Source organism: Juglans regia, chromosome 16, assembly GCF_001411555.2.
Source record: "Juglans regia cultivar Chandler chromosome 16, Walnut 2.0, whole genome shotgun sequence".
Classification (NCBI taxonomy): Eukaryota; Viridiplantae; Streptophyta; class Magnoliopsida; order Fagales; family Juglandaceae; genus Juglans; species Juglans regia.
Window position 1 is genome coordinate 17599772 of NC_049916.1, and position 16535 is coordinate 17616306.

General features: G+C 35.8%; 1 protein-coding gene across 1 annotated transcript; it reads left to right on the top strand.

Annotated features, from left to right (window-relative positions):
* Positions 1-9735: 9735 nt before the first annotated feature.
* On the top strand, positions 9736-16456 carry LOC108986785 (pantothenate kinase 1-like). Its single transcript, XM_018959545.2, has 10 exons — positions 9736-10145; positions 10396-10572; positions 12158-12204; positions 12355-12471; positions 12863-12982; positions 13115-13209; positions 13545-13638; positions 13861-13992; positions 15420-15532; positions 15794-16456. The coding sequence occupies exons 1-10, from the start codon at positions 10058-10060 to the stop codon at positions 16005-16007; spliced, it is 1197 nt and encodes a 398-aa protein (XP_018815090.1). The 5' UTR covers positions 9736-10057; the 3' UTR covers positions 16008-16456.
* Positions 16457-16535: the final 79 nt, after the last annotated feature.

Below are 16535 nucleotides of genomic sequence, written 5' to 3' on the forward strand. Positions count from 1 at the left end.
GTAGCAAGTGGAATTGAATATGCGAACAAAAGGATTCTCAAAGTTCCAAATGGGAGCTTCTTGTTTTTATTCTTTTTTTTTTAAAAAAAATTAATTGGATATTAAAATTAATGAATTAGTTAATATTTTTTTTCTTAGTTTAATAGATTCATTGGCCCAGTGTGCCCTCAAAAAGAGTTTAACACTGTAAAATAAGCAACATGTTTTTTGCTTAGGGAAATCATCCCAGCAAACCTTCCACAGCAGTATACAAGAGCTTGGATAATAAGTATCATGGGTAAATGATATATCAGAGTTTTATCTTCCATTTTCTCCAAATGGAAGAAGATAGAACTCATCCTCAATATATAAATTCTAAGGGTATTGTTAATTGCAAGTTTAATGCATTGCACAATAAAAAATAAAAAATAACATAATTATGCTAGTTGAACTCTACCCTTTTTCAACGAAATAAAATCATCAATTATCAAATTTGTATTAAATCTTTCTGCAATTTTTGTTCTTTCTATTTTATTAAAAAGTATTGTCTTGACACACGGAATTGAGACTTTTTGATTCCCTGTTCAATTAAAATAAGAAAGTCAACATATGCATGATGCCCATTTAGGATTAGTGACAACTAAAGTTGGTACAATTCTGACTGATTGAATCAATCTTTTGACTATTGTTTTAGCCTCATTATATAGAAATATTTTTAAATTATCTCATCTCATCTTTTTATTATAATTTTTTAAAATTTTTATATAAAATATAATAAATAATTTAATTTTTTTAAATTTTAAAATAATAATAATATTAAAAAATAATATTTTAATAATATTTTATTCAACTCATCTAAAATTATCTCATCTCACTATCTAAAATGATTGTTGGGATATATTGATGCAATTATATGTTGTTTTAGTTTTTGGCCATGATTATGATGAATATATTGTTTTAGTTTTTTGTTTTATTATGATGAATATATTTTTTCTATACGAGTAATGTTATTCATCATTTCAATTCTCATTATCATCTTATCATTTCATGATATTGGATACTATTTATTATATTTTACTTGTGAACCTATCATCTAATGACACATTATAAGATAATGAGAAATGAGATGATGAATATATTTTTTTCCAGATGATATTACAATTTGCAATGAGCCGTGACCAGAACTCCAAAATAATGATGAAAGTTGTGTGTTGGTCTCTGGTCAAGTATGCTAGTTCTCTTTTCAAATTGAGCACTTGCAAAAGATGTTTGATTTTCATGAACTGCTCAATTTGGTCAGTTGGCCTTTAATTATTACTATATCAAGAAAATTTCTCAAGTCAGCTTAAGTTTGCTAAGAACATACTGAAAGTCAACCATTTCAGGCCTCATCAACCTCTGACTATTAGAGTCTTGCAATTCTTGCAATTTTATTTTATTTTATTTTTCTTTATAAGTCATAATAAGGAAGAAGAAATGAATATTGGTAGCGTCCAGTTCTCTCCTATGTGTGAAATGAATAATTATTAGGTAGTTTCAGATGTGCGATACTCTCAACTTATTACAGCCAAGCATTACAAGTCAAACTATTTTACAAAAAATCTGCAATTCATTCTCGAGAAATATTGAATAATTATGGTATCTACACCAACCCAGCTGGACTTTGGTTGATAACATCTATATATGCGATCTCATTTTGTTAGTTTATCTCATTTTCTGCCTCATTTTGGAGCTTTATAGATGATAATTGATGGCCCTATAGGGCATCTTTCTCATTCTTTTCATTCCGTTACAAATCTCTAAATAAATCTTAAAAATATTCTTAACATGGATAGAAACATTATAGGAGAAATAACATGGATAGAAACATTATTATAAAACAAATAAAAAATAAGTAGGTAAAATTTGTACAAACTTTTTCGGTGGAGATCTATGGCTAGTGGAGAAATACTATAAAGAAGTCTTACACCGCACACCTCCACCTAACCAACATGTGATTTGTTACTCCCATGTTGATAGAGATTTATAACGGAATGAAAACTTTTTAAGCATTAAGAAAGAGAATGATAAAAATGACAAATCACATGTTGATTAGATGAATATGTATGGTGTAAAACTTCCATAGAGAATTTCTCATGGCTAGTGATTGATCAACTAATCAACAAAAAGTTAGAATGGTTGTCTGGTTGTTCAATGTTCTTTAGGTTACTCTCATGTGATTCGATATGTATTAGGTTATGAGTTCGAACTCGAATATGGATTTGTTTTAGATTATTAGTATTAACCACATATGGACTCCCAAGTAGGGAAGCCACCTCTAATTGCTCACTCCTACTATTTTTAATCCATAAAAAAGCTATTACTTGTGTAGAAAGGGAAAAATAACTCAACCACAAAAGAAAGAACAATATTTAAGGGGTCCGATAATAGAGCCTACATTTATAACCGATTTGTTAAGGAAGAAATTGAGCATACGACCTAATCACTCGAAAGCTTGCAATCTCGCATACTCTTACAATGCATTTATCCACCTAAATACATTAGAAGAACCTCCATTTTCTTGAATCAAAACCCTTAAAAAAATGACGTGGAAAAGCATTGTAGAGCAAGCCTCTCTCTTTTTATTGTTCTTTTACACAATACCCTACCTACCATTTAGAGAAGAGAATACAAACACGTACATACAAATAAACACAGCCCCCCATGGACTACATTAATGGTCTATGACCTTTATTATATAGCATATTCTCAGCTATTACCTTCCTTAGAGAAAAACTAAGAAATTCAAAACAGAACTCATTCGGCTACGGAAGAATTATATAAAAATAATTTTACAAATTGACATGGTTTAATGAGATCCGTTAGATCTATTTTATAATAAAAATAACTTTACAATTTAACGAACCACATCAAACTATGTCAGTTTATATGATTATTTTTATTTAATCTCTTTGTAGCTAAAATATTTTTCAATTCAAAATTGTGATTTTATATTACATGCAAACAACATCCACATTTTTTTATGGGCAAGACGGCAAGAGAAGGATGCATGATTAAGGAACAGATGTTGGATGTAAAAATGGGGCAGTAAGGTTGATACATATGGGAATGCTTCCAATATAAACTATTGGTAGCGGCCTATCTAGCTATGTTTTACCCATTAAAATTGGAACTTTTACATTGATAGAAAGTCATCACTTTGATAAAAAGTCAAACTCCACTCTTAACTTTTTTTTAGTGCAACTACCAACCGAGTGGGATGTTTGGAGAATGAGATGAGATAAAAAATTTGTAAATAATAGTAAGATGGTTTGTGAATAGTAGTAATATGGTTTGCGTAAAGTATTTATTGGGTTTTGAGAAATGAGAAAGAAAAAGTTGAATAAAAAATATTATAAAGTTAAAATATTGTTAGAATATAATTTTTTAATATTATATTTGTTTTAAGATTTGAAAAAATTGAATTATTTTTTTATTTTTTATTTGAAAATTTGTGAAAGTTATAATGATTAGTTTAAAAAAGCTGTAACGATCAGTGTTAAGGACGTGTTTCACTGCCAATCGCCGAATTCAATTTCATTCGATACTAGTGGAGTACTGTGAAAGATTCCCTTAGGTCTATCAGGTGTTGGGCGTGCTCTTTGCTCTTTATTAGTAAGTCATCGACATATACTTCCATGGATTGCCTGATCTGCTTCTTGAACATCTGGTTTACCAATCTTTGATAAGTTGCTCCAGTATTCTTTAAACCAAAAGGCATGACCTGGTAGCAGTAGAGTTCATTGTCTGTGATGAATGACATCTTCTCTTCGTCTGCTGGGTTCATGCGAATCTGGTTGTATCCTAATTAGGCGTCCATAAAGCTTAGCACGCGGTGCCTTGCCATGGATTCGACAATAACATCGACTCATGGTAAAGAGAAAATGTCTTTCAGATAAGCTTTGTTGAAGTCCGTGAAGTCCACACACATTCTCCACTTCCCACTTGTTTTCTTAACCAAGACGACATTGGACAACCATTGAGGTAGTAGGCTTCTCCGATGAAGCCTGCGGCGAGGAGGCGGTCTACTTCTTCAGCTATGTCTGCGTACTTCTCCATGCTATATGATCTTCTTTTCTATCGGACTTTCTTACACGAGGGGTCGAAGCGCAATTTGTGCTCGATGACTGCGTTGTGGATTCCAAGCATGTCTTCGTGACTCTACGCAAACACATCCCTGTGCTTGATTAGTAGCTGCTTCAAGGCTCCTTGAATGTCTGGGGGGAGGCATGTCTGCACTTTAGTTATTGTGTCTGTTCACCTGGATATAACATTACTAACTCTAATGGCTCGTTTAATTCTGCTTGCTGTATGCTTTGTTCATCCCACGCCTCCAAGCCCCGATCAAGAAGAACTGGGGGTGGGGGTAGGGCTATACTCTGAGCCTGGTCCTCAAGAGTGATAACATCAGATCCCCCTGACTTAAAATCCTGTATGTAGCATTCTCAGGCTAGGGCTTGTTCGCCTCATATTTCTCCTAGTCCTGCCTCTATCGGAAACTTCATTTTGAGGTAGTGGGTGGACGTAATAGCCTCGAGGCTATTTAGGGTTGGCCACCCTAATATAACGTTGTAAGATGATGGGGCCTTAACTATTAAGAAGTCAGTCATTGTGGTGGTTGTGAATGCCCTTTTTCCCGTTGTGACAGGCAGGGTTATGGCGCCTACTGGATGGATCGTATCACCAGAGAATCCACTTAGAGGGGTGAGTGAGGGTCATAACTTGCCAAGGTCTATGCCCATTTTGACAAAAGCCTATCAGAATAAGATGTATGTGGAGATTTCGTTACCAACTAGAATTCACCTAGTGGTGTAGTTGGTGACTAGGAGAGTCACCACTAATGCGTCATCGTGCAGGTATAAAACTCCCTCGAAATCTTCCTCCCCGAAGGAGATTGTCGTTGTGTGAGTGAGTCGTGAATGCTTGGGTTGCATGCTCATCACATAGATCTCCTTGTTTCACGCCCTATGGGCTATACTCTTCTGCTAGAGTAAGAAGCGCCTCCTTCGGCCAACCCGCCAGCTATGGTACAAATCTCTCCCAGAGGCATGTCATCACGAATGTTACTTCTACGAGGGGGGTCATGCCCGTCTTCCCTTGTTGGTCGCCGCCTTTCTGGACTGTTGCTTTGCTGAGGATTGTGTTCTTGCTCTAGCTGCTGCTTTTACTTTTCACATTCGGTGACGATCTGTTCGAGCTCTCTTGTGCCTACCAATTCAGCAACCTTCATTTTCATTGTGGTATAATCTTTTGTCTAGTGGATGTTTGTCTGATGATGTCCTGGTTAGGGTTGGTTCCCTTTTCAAAGAACTCTCTTTCTCATCTATGTTCAAGTTGTTATGGATGAGCCGAGTACCTTGGTTGTGTGGGGGCGCAGGTCTATCGTGCCTTCTTTCTTGGTGGTTTGGGCCAGTCTTCCTATCTCGAACCCTGTTCTTGTCGTCCGACTCCATCTATCCTTTTCTTGGCTCAATGAGGGCTTGTAGGATGTGCTCAACTTTGATGAAATCGTCAGCTCTGTCCATGAATTCTCTCAAAGTTGATGGGGGTCTTCCTAGCCAATTTGGCCATGAATGGACTCCTGGGCCATACACTTTTCAGTAGGGCCACCAATGTGATCTTTTCATCTTGGTCATCTATAGTCAAACTCTCATTGTTTAATCAGGTGAGATACGTTTTTAGGCTCTCCTCCCTTTTATGCTTGATGGTTAAGAGGTAATGCCACAGGTCGCCGATGCCTTCTGCTCTCCATGAACTGCGTTAGGAATTGCTTGGTCAATTCCTTGAAACTGTCAATTGACCCAAGTCGCAATGCTCCAAACCAATATTTCACCACGCCCTTTAATGTTAATGGGAAAGCCTTGCAAGCTATCTCTCCATGAAAACCATGGAGAGTCATGTGTGCTTTGAAATTTTGCTAGTGGTTGACGGGGTCTCGGGATCCGTCATACATCTCGATTTGTGGTACCTTGAATTTCGGTGGAAGTGGTATGGCCATCACTTCTGCACTATAAGGTAGGTTAGTGTGGTTCAGCAGTTGTTCGATTGAGAAAGTGCCTCCCATCTTGTTATCTCTTCGTATTTGTTGACGAAGCTGCGCAATTCGTCGTGTAGTTTTTACTTTTCTAATTCTTCATCGTTTGTCCCTCCATTACTCAGTGTTTCTCCTTCTCTCTGCTCGTTATGGCTTGGTACTGTAGCTTTGTTGAATTCAGTGTTACGATGTTTCAGCTCTTCATTCTCCCATCGTAAGTCTTCCATGGTTTCCATAACCTTTCGTAATTTCTCCTCGGTTTCCCTTAGTCGAGCCTCCATGTCAGCAATCATAGTTTGAGAGTGTGTAGTGATTGGCATGTGGAAATCACACTGGTGTCCGATAAGAAATTGAATGATACATTCAAAATCCCACAGATGGTGCCATTGTTAAGGACATGTTCCATTACCAATCGAAACCCTCTGCCTGCAACCAACAAAGATGGTGGCCCAGTGTACCTGATGCACCTCCGATGCCTAAGTAAGTGATATGCAGAATAAGTTATCACCAAGATAGTGATCAAGACCAATTGTTATCTGAACTGTTCTTCTTATATATATATATATATAGGCGTAACATTGGTAGTTATTGAAATATACTAATGATGATCATCCCATTGGATCGATCTTATCTTTATGTTCTTTTGGTTTGAAGCTCATCCCAGGAATGTTGGATTCATCCCAACTTCCTGGGTCAATTATCCATTTCAACTCATTTGGTGGTTACAAGATGGAGTCATATGAGTCCTTATGATTTCAACGACTTGATCCTCACCATTTGTTGGGTTGGGCCTTTATATTGGACCCGCTTCTTGTCAAGGGCTAAGTGAGTCCCTCCAATTAGTTTAAAAGTGTTCATATTTGAATGATGTTTGGGAAAGAGATGACATGAGATGAGATGAGATGAGATGAGATATGATGAGATAAGATATGTTTCCTAACATCCCCTAGTTAACACGTCAGTTAAACTCTCATTGATTTCAACTCTCAACTCAAGAACTTCAAGCACGTAGTAATATTGAATCACAGTGTCCTGCGTTCTTATTTGATATGCAGGAGTCTCAACCAAGCAAATTGTACCCAAATAGTCACAAAATAAATCCATTTGAATGGAAACCAATCTCATCTATATAACCTTGACCCACACCACTTCTTTGCAAGATTGTATAGATGAGTAATGCTAGGAACAATCTCCTAATGCACAAATTTTACGCAAGTATTTTATACAAAGATGGATCACACCAAGAAAAAGTGAATTTTTTCACACTTTCTATGATGAAGTCTACTTTTTTATAGAAGATCTGCGCGAGACTAGGGCATTTAAATTTTGTATATGTCATTATTCTTCCATAAATAGCATGTACTCAACTTACAATGCAACTTTGATGTCCAATTAATTGGACCATTTCTATAATTGGTAATGGAAAATGATAAAGTTACTACTAACTAGCAACTTGTATACAACTATGTAATAAAATAATATTATTTTAAATTTAATTTTGACTTTTACTTTTGATTTGATGTGTTTAAATTTTAAAGTGGTTATAAGTTGTGAATGAGTTGTTGGATTTTGTTACTCATCATCCTCACATACCATATATTACATTTTTTTAATTTATTCTTCCTAAACTGATTATATTTATCTACTCATCATCCATACACCACACATTTAGTAAGAGAAAAAAGTAATAAAAAAATTATATATAGTATGTGGTGTGTGAGAATGATGAGTAGATGAAGTCGTCGACAACCAAAGCCTAATTCAAGATTGGATAGACCATTGGCAAGTTTTAGGCATTACTCTGTCATGAATATGATTCTATCATATGGTTTTAATGATCATTAGTAATCTTAAAAGTGTAAAATCAAAGTTCCTTAGTTCTTTTTAATCTCTCCCATGTTGTAAAATTAAAGAGAAATAATAACAAAAAATTCGAAAATCGCAATATGTAAAACTTGTTATTTGAGAGGTCAATATTATTCATCTCAAATTTTCTGTGTTACAAATAATCTTCGAGATTTTATATGATAAATATTTCCTACATTTCCCAAACTAAATACTTTTTGTAATTCGTAAAGAGATAAAACATGGTATGTAAAACCACTATATTTTATGTCAGGGTTTAAATTACTCACATGCAGCAATTAATGAAATGAAATCCCACACTATCAAGTCTATCTCTCGTAAATTGAAAAAATAATTTTGATAAAAAAAACTATAGAAGATGTCAACGACTCAATACAACTAAAGCACTAGCATTAACTTAGCAAAATCCCAATGCAATGTAAAAATTGGCTAAAATGTCTAAAAAATATTCTACATTGGCTTAGACATAAATCAATCAAGATGGATTTATGTTATAATTGTCCAACAAATTAATATGTAAAGAAATATAGCTTTAGGCAAAACATTTTTAAATGTTATTTTCTCTTCTTCTTCTTCTTTTTTTTTTTTTTACTCAATGCCATCTTCAACGTGGGATGAAAAAATAACAAAAAGTTAATAAAAAGAATAAGTTAGCCAACCTTATTCATTTTGATTGATATTAGGATGCTCTTTTTAACTCAAATGGCTAAATAATAATGTTTGGTATTTACAAGAGTTTATGGTAGTAGCTAAAAGGATCTGGTGGAGAAGAAACTGCTTTGTATTTAACAAAGAATTTGATTATCCTAATTCTTTGGTTAAGGAGGCCAAGCACATCCTAGAATTGCTTAGCAAGGAAGAGCAGATAATTGGCAACAGAGTCATACCAATGTACTCATCAACAGAGGTTTGGTCACCACCTCCTTCCAACTGGTACAAAATCAGCTGTGATGAGATTATTGATAAGCTCAAAGGTTTGATTGGCATTGGCATGTGTTAGGGATTGCGAGGGTCTGATTGTTGCCACTTTGAGGCTTAATAAATAACCGTTTCCTGATCCATTGCTAGTTGAGTCTTATGCTGCATTGTAGGCAGTTAAATTTGGTCTTGACTTAGGTCTTGGATAGGTGGTCATCGAAGGGGACTCAATGTAGGTTACAAATGATCTTAAGGTCACTGTAGAGGCTTGGTCCAATGCAAGCATGCTTGTGAGTGAGGCTAGAGTTTTATTATGACGTTATGCTAAATGTGAAATTTCTCATGTTAAGAGAAATGGTAATATCATAGCACACTTGTTAGCAAAAAATGCTCTTTTCATTTTTGATTTCATTGCAACAATGGAGGAGGCTCCTCCATGTATCTAGTCTTTAATTTAATGAAATGTGAGAAGAGATTTCATTTAGAAAAAAACTAATGTTTGATACAAGTTCCGAATGTATAAATATTTCGTAAAAATGTAGGCCAGCCACATTAAAAAAAATAAAATTTTTACATTTTTTTATAATAAGATTCACTTTTTTATAAAAGACTTGCGTGAGACTACTTCACTTTATATATCTTTTATCTTTAGTTAAAATCAAGTTAACGCTAATCTCTTATAGAAATTATTTATACAAACTTTAAATAGGCAAATTTTATAAAAACTCTTGTTAAAAAGTGAATTCCACTAAAAAAAATTATTCTTTATTAATGACACTTAATTTTTTTTATAAAAGACTTATACCAAACTTGTCTAAAGTTTTACCTAACGCTGTTAATATGCACCGTCAAAGCTTCGGCAGGTACAATTTGGCTTAAAACAGTTAGGTGTCAGTGAATTGTACTCTCTAATTCCCGTCACCCCAACTACTACCTTGCGAATTGTGTCAGCCGGAACGAACTCGCAAGCAAGCAGCAAGCCCCACGGCAATGCGACTTTGGACTTCGGAGTTTGGATAGGACTGGACCCCCCAGGTTAATTATGATGTTTGTATCTTCAACTATGTTTTCGACGCCAAAAACGTTTATATAATGCTAGGTTCATGCCTTTGGTTGCGGAGAGAGCGAGGACGGTTTAGGTACAGAGCTCTCCTCAATATTCATTATTCACTTGGAAATTCTTTACGGAGTCGATAGCAACGGACGGAGAGAGCGAGAAAAATGGATCATCGAGAGGCTGGAATTCCAGGAAAATCGGAGCCAAACCTGCTCGACGGTCATATATCTCACTTGGCTCTCGATATCGGTGGTGATTTTCTTTCTTTCTTTTTTCCCCTTTCTTTATGTTTTTTTGGGTGTCTGAATTTCTGCTGATTCCCATGAATTGGTTGTTCTTCCGAGTGATTGTTTTCGTAGTTGAGGAATTTTCACACTTTGCCTACATACCCGGTAGTATGTATGCATGTATTTGATCTACTCTCTGATCAATCTGTCACTGCAATTTATATGTTCGTCAAAATGTTCTGTCTTCACAATAACATTTGGTGTATGTTGGGCAGGATCTCTCATTAAATTGGTGTATTTCTCAACAAATGATGACGTTGATGTTGTTGATAAGGCGGGGAGGTCGGGAAAGGAGAGTCTGGGTAAAGGGAGGTTCCACTTTGCGAACTTTGAAACTAGCAAGATCAATGATTGCTTAGAGTTTATACAAACCAAGCAGCTTCATCTTGGCGGTATGTGTGCACTTGCCTGATTTAGATAAGTGATCAAACTCGCGTTACATTTTGAATCATGTTGAAAGAAGAGCATTGTGATAATGCACACTAAAAATGAGCCTGACTGAACCAATCATGGGAAGGCTTAATATCAGTGGGGCTAAATATTTTGAGCTGAGTTTGAGTTTGAGTATGTTCTAGTTCAAAATATTTTTTTCAAGCTTGTTCTGGATATGTTTGATTGAGCTCGGCTTGTTCATTGCCCGACAAAGCTGATCGAATCATCCTAATACATCATTGAATGGCTATCAGAATCTCGCAATCATAATTTTTACTGAGGCAACTTACGCATTACAATTTACACTAAACCTGAAGGAAGTCTCAAATCCATTGTGTGTCAATGGTTATAGTGTAAACTTCAGGAAAATCTCTTTGGAAATTTCTTTCATCTAGCCAAACTGGTCATGGTGTGATATACATGTCTCTGGTGTTGCTCTAGCTTTGCATATAAAAGTTGTTGGCATCGAACTAGAGCTTATCTTTGATAGGTTAGAAGCTCCTTTATAAAACCAAATCCTACACTCTTCAACGTGGATTCAATGTGCTTTAACAGCCACAGGCTGCTGTCAATTCAGTTTTTATATAAGTCCTAAAAGATGTAGGTAGCACCACCATTTTTATCATAAGTTTTGCTTGACGTTTAGCATATTATAATATTCTGATTTTCATTGAAATAAATTGCTTTAAGGCTGTGTATGTTTTGGCTAAAAATATTTTCCAGGAAAATGTTCTCATCTTTTTGTGCGTTTGGCAAGGGTAGAAAATCGAAGTCAACAAGAAAATGTTAGGTTGGTCAGCACAAAAAGGGTCTTTTGGCCTTAGAATGACTTAACCCTCTAAAGAGGCATAAGTCATTTGTCGAATGCCGTCTCCTTGTGTCCAAATCTTATGACTAGATTTTTCTACCATTCTAGAGCAGCCCTACTACCTCTACTCGTTGACAAGACTGCTCCACCAACGCAACCTCTTGCCAACCGCCATTGATCTGCCTACACAACCCCATGTCCTGCTGCAACAACCACACTCTTGCTATGGAATCTGACTTTGACTCAAATTCTTCCTCCCCCTTCATCACACTCTCCCACTTGTTTGATTTCAAATGCTCCATCAGGCATCAACTCCCACTGCCCATAGTCCTGATTCATTCTTCACTAATTCGAGTAAACTCAGATCCCATCTTGACTTATCTCTGTCTCTATTGGGATTGAAGGTTCAATAGTTTTGTGATGGTCTCAGAAAAAAAGGGTAGCACAATGATTTTGGGTGGTAATTAGTCTGTATTAACTTACATATCAACCAAATGCCCCAAAATATTTTTGGGGCCTTTTGTTTTCCCTACCAAACCGTGGGAAACAATAGATATTCTCTGAAAACATTGAAATAAACATAGGCCTAAGTAGGCATTCATTTTATGCAAGATATTTTCCCAACCATTCCAATATAAATGCAGATACTACAATTTAAGGTCATTTTTCCTTTAAGTTGATTTCAGATGCACTTTTAATCCTCTGATGTTTCTGATACTTATTGTCACTCTTGTTAGGGTGCCGGCACCTTGAAGCTCCTCCAACTGACATGACCATAATTAAGGTAAAGCAAAATAGCACATGTACTTCCTGTGCAGAAGAAAAAAATGTTGGTGGATTTGTAGAGAATGCAATGAGAAACGTGGTTTTGTCATTTTATGGCATATAATTCTGAAATATGCAAACGTAATAACTACTTACCATCTATGAGAAGGCCACAGGCGGTGGTTCATACAAGTATGCAGATCTCTTCATAGAAAAGCTTGGCATTTGTCTTGACAAGGAGGATGAAATGGACTGTCTTGTTGCGGGAGCTAACTTTTTACTTAAGGTGGGACCCTTATACCTAACAAAATTTGGTATAAACAGCTTATTATCTTTCTTTTAAAAGTGAAGCTCTCTCATTAGACCTCAGCCTTAATCTTGATTATGTTTGTTCTGATTCTCCTTAAATACACACCATGTTTTGGCAAGTCCTTGAATGCACACCCCCACACACATTTGCATCAATCGAACTAGTATCTGTTTGGTGGTAGGTGAGAGAGTTAAGAACTAGTTTTATAGTGTCAAATACCTTTGTGACGAGTATACAACCGTGATTGATACGAAAACTGTCTCTTTTCATTTCATAAACCAAGTAATTCATTGCATCTGTTTCCTTGTTTGCCTTAGCAACATATCGTGCTGATAGTTTCAACTGGCACATATATTCGTTTGTGTAGGCAGTCCATCAAGAAGCATTTACATATATGCATGGACAGAAGGAATTTGTGCAGATTGACCATAATGATTTGTACCCCTACCTCCTAGTTAATATCGGGTCTGGTGTCAGCATGCTCAAGGTATTTTTGTCATATTCTTCACTCCAGTTGCTGTATTAGTATTATATCCTTAAAAAATGTTTTTGAACTGTTGTTTGATTGTAAACATTTGTATCCATATTCCTTTTTAATTTCTGTTTTTTATTTATATAGGTGGATGGAGAGGGGAAGTTTGAGCGAGTGAGCGGAACAAATGTTGGCGGTGGAACGTTTTGGGGTTTGGGAAGGCTCTTAACGAATTGTAAGAGGTAATTTGATTTCTCTACTTATTATGGTATGATGATCTTCTTACATATATTTTCTAACTCATGAACCCCTAGGGGTTGGCTCAAGTGTAATAACCTTGGTCTTGGGGATATGCTCCCCCCAAGTCTAAGGTTCGAACTTTGGGTGTAAACAATTTCTAAGGGCCACGTCCCATTGGTGAGAAGTCGATGACTTACCTGATCCATGTGATGTGGGCGAATTACATGGGTCTGGGTTTTAAGAGGCATGTTTAAATGGCCTTTGGGATTCCTTGTAATAACAAAAATATATTGTATAACTCACGGACCAGAGATTCTTTTTTTTTTTTTTTTTCCAGTTTTGATGAGTTGCTGGAATTAAGTCATAAGGGAAATAATAGAGTGATAGACATGCTTGTCGGGGACATCTATGGAGGAATGGACTATTCAAAGGTAAATATTCTTGATAGACTGTCTTTGCTTTAATTTAGGTGTCAAAAGCTTGCTGGTTTTTGTGTTTGCGTACCTTGAGTTGAAGTTTTCATGTGAATTGGTCGTAATTTTGACAGAAGATGCTCATTGTTCCTTTTCGTCCATAGTTCCATGTTAATTTTCCCTCTGATGATTGCAAACTTCACTGTATCTCTATCCCCCTCCCCCTTTTAATGTTAACAGGTTGGTCTTTCATCAACAACTATTGCTTCTAGCTTTGGCAAGGCAATTTCTGATAATAAAGAGCTTGCAGATTACAGGCCCGAAGATATCTCCCGGTCCCTCTTAAGAATGATTTCAAATAACATTGGACAGGTCAGTTGTAGTTGGACAGGTTTCTTGCTTTCCACAAATTGGATATACATGGTGAAGTAGCAACTGTGTTTGTCTTTATGGGAAAAATGAAGTTTAAGAATTACCATTTTGTTGTATTCAGAGTTTGGAGATTGGGATCAACCCTTGACTTATTTTATTTTATTACGCTGTCCAAATCCTAGACAGTAATTGGTCATCACTCCTGGCCAGCTGGTATTGTTCCATCTGTTGAAGAAGCTTGGTAGCCAACTAAAATACCTAACAAACCAAGATTTACTGTAGAAACGGATATTAATCTAGTTCTTAGAGTGAAAAGCTGAACTCTCAAAGTAACCTACGCAGTAATGAACAATCCAGTCAAATGAGCTACTTAAATTGATACTCTGTCTAGTGAGGCAGAGCAATTTATGATTTGTAATTACCTATAAAAAAAATGATTTGTAATTCCTTTTCAAACCTTGTAATCATCTCATTGATTAATATTGTCATTATGGGTATTTCATTCCTTATTTTGGCATTTATTTCTTGCTTATTATATTTATGATACCTATAAATAAAATTATATTTATGAGTTTCTCCATATTTATTTTTTCTTTGCTTGTCAACTTTGAAGATTTCTTTTACATACTGCACAATAGTACATTGTGGCCTATCACATAATATGTGACAAAAGCTAGATAGCAGCTGTCATTGTTGATACTTTCTGGGTACATTGGGACATACCAGAATATATATTATGATGCTTCTGTTCTTAACTTCTTCCATGTCCAACTTCCCTGTTCTTACATTAATCCTCTGGTGTTTTATTTCGAACTTTTCTATAGCGTCTTTTCTTACTGGCAAGGTTCAAACCCTTGGATTCAGGTTGTGCGTAGACTACTCTATAACTATTGATAATAATCTGTTGGGCTTCACCTGCGCAGGTTCAGCCCTGCCGTTGATGAGTCCTTTTAATAATATTGAACAAATACTCATACTTTATGACATTAGTGTACAGAAAATCATAGGATGGTATCACGCGTCTTTGTCGAGCCTTTCCTTTAATGGTTGGGAGAAGCCTTCCCTTATCTATACTTCCATGATTAAAAAAATCCTTGGCCTTCCCAACCCCTTTACATATTTTACCTCTTTCATTTATGACCTACTAGAAAGGTCTAGTTTAGGTTCTGGTATCCTTTGCCAAACCTAGAGGTGCAAAAAACTTATTAACACTTTTTCCCTGTTAGCTAGGCATCCCTGAAAATGAAATATGTCATCCTTGTTTTTTTTTTTTTTTTAGGGTCCGAAAGACATTCATAACTTATTTTCTCTGTCTTAGAAATTATGTTGTGCATTTTATCTAGTCTTATTTAATTCCTCTCAAAAGCTATTTTCATTCTGTAAAACATATAGTGACTGTCGTAATGTTTCTTATGTTTCACTGTCAGATCTCTTACTTGAATGCTCTCCGATTTGGACTCAAGAGGATATTTTTTGGAGGTTTTTTTATTGGGGGTCATGCTTATACCATGGACACAATATCCGTTGCAGTTCACTTCTGGTAATCATGACACTTTGTGTTCTTGGTCATATTTCACATGCATCATTCTTCCTTGTTTTCAACTGAAACCATTTGAAAAAAAATAAAAAATTAAATAGTTGTATTAATGATAAAGATAATTAATGGTTGAGTTCATATTTGGGTGACGGTTCCTCGGGAACTTTATGACGGCCGATACCTTAGTTGTTGTTCTGTTTCAATTATTTCTATATTTCCCAGAGGCTTTCAATTAAAAAAGGTCAGTGTTTTTTCTCTTTTCAGGTCTAAAGGAGAGGCTAAAGCAATGTTTTTGCGGCATGAAGGATTTCTTGGAGCATTGGGTGCCTTCATGAGCTATGGAAAACATGGTTTTGATGACTTGATGTTCCATCAGTTAATTCAGTCTGCTTCCCTTGCAGGAGATAAGATTGGTAGCCCGCCAAACGGGAAATCGAGTGAAAATGAAAGTATAGAATGTAGTATCTATGCGTCTTAGAGTTTGCAGCTTAGAAGAAAATGAAAGTATAGACAGTAGTGGCTATGCATCTTAGAATATGTTGTTTGTTTCTCCTTTTGGGCTTGGATACCAGAAGCTAGACAAGGCCACTCTTAGTTCCCTGCATGCTCTCTGAGTCTCTCAGCATGTCAAAGAGTGGAAACTTCTGTAATAGGTGTAACATAGTGAAAAATATTTGAGGAAAAATATATGAACGACAAAATTGAGGGGGCAGTGAGAGAGATAGAGCAATAAGTGAACAACATCACTTTCCTAGTTGTTTATGTATAATCTTAGGCTTTGTGGGATTCTGTATCTCCTCATATTGTAACTTTTATTATTTAATAAAGACGGTATCTTTTACTATAAGGTAATGCCCTCTTGGGACCAAAATGAGTCGAAGCGTCAGGACAGACATGGCCCAAGGAAGAGGTGACAGAAGTCTAGACATTTTATGTAATGTATGAAACTAATTTTGTAAAAGAATTTTTATATTTTTAATTAAATGAATTCCGCTGTAAAACGTTT

Excerpts from the sequence above, each read along its gene's own strand:
- LOC108986785 (XM_018959545.2), top strand. The coding sequence starts at position 10,058 with ATGGATCATCGAGAGGCTGGAATTCCAGGAAAATCGGAGCCAAACCTG. Across the intron at positions 12,205-12,354 it reads CTGACATGACCATAATTAAG|GCCACAGGCGGTGGTTCATA; the intron begins GTAAAGCAAAAT and ends ATCTATGAGAAG. Across the intron at positions 12,983-13,114 it reads CTGGTGTCAGCATGCTCAAG|GTGGATGGAGAGGGGAAGTT; the intron begins GTATTTTTGTCA and ends TTATTTATATAG.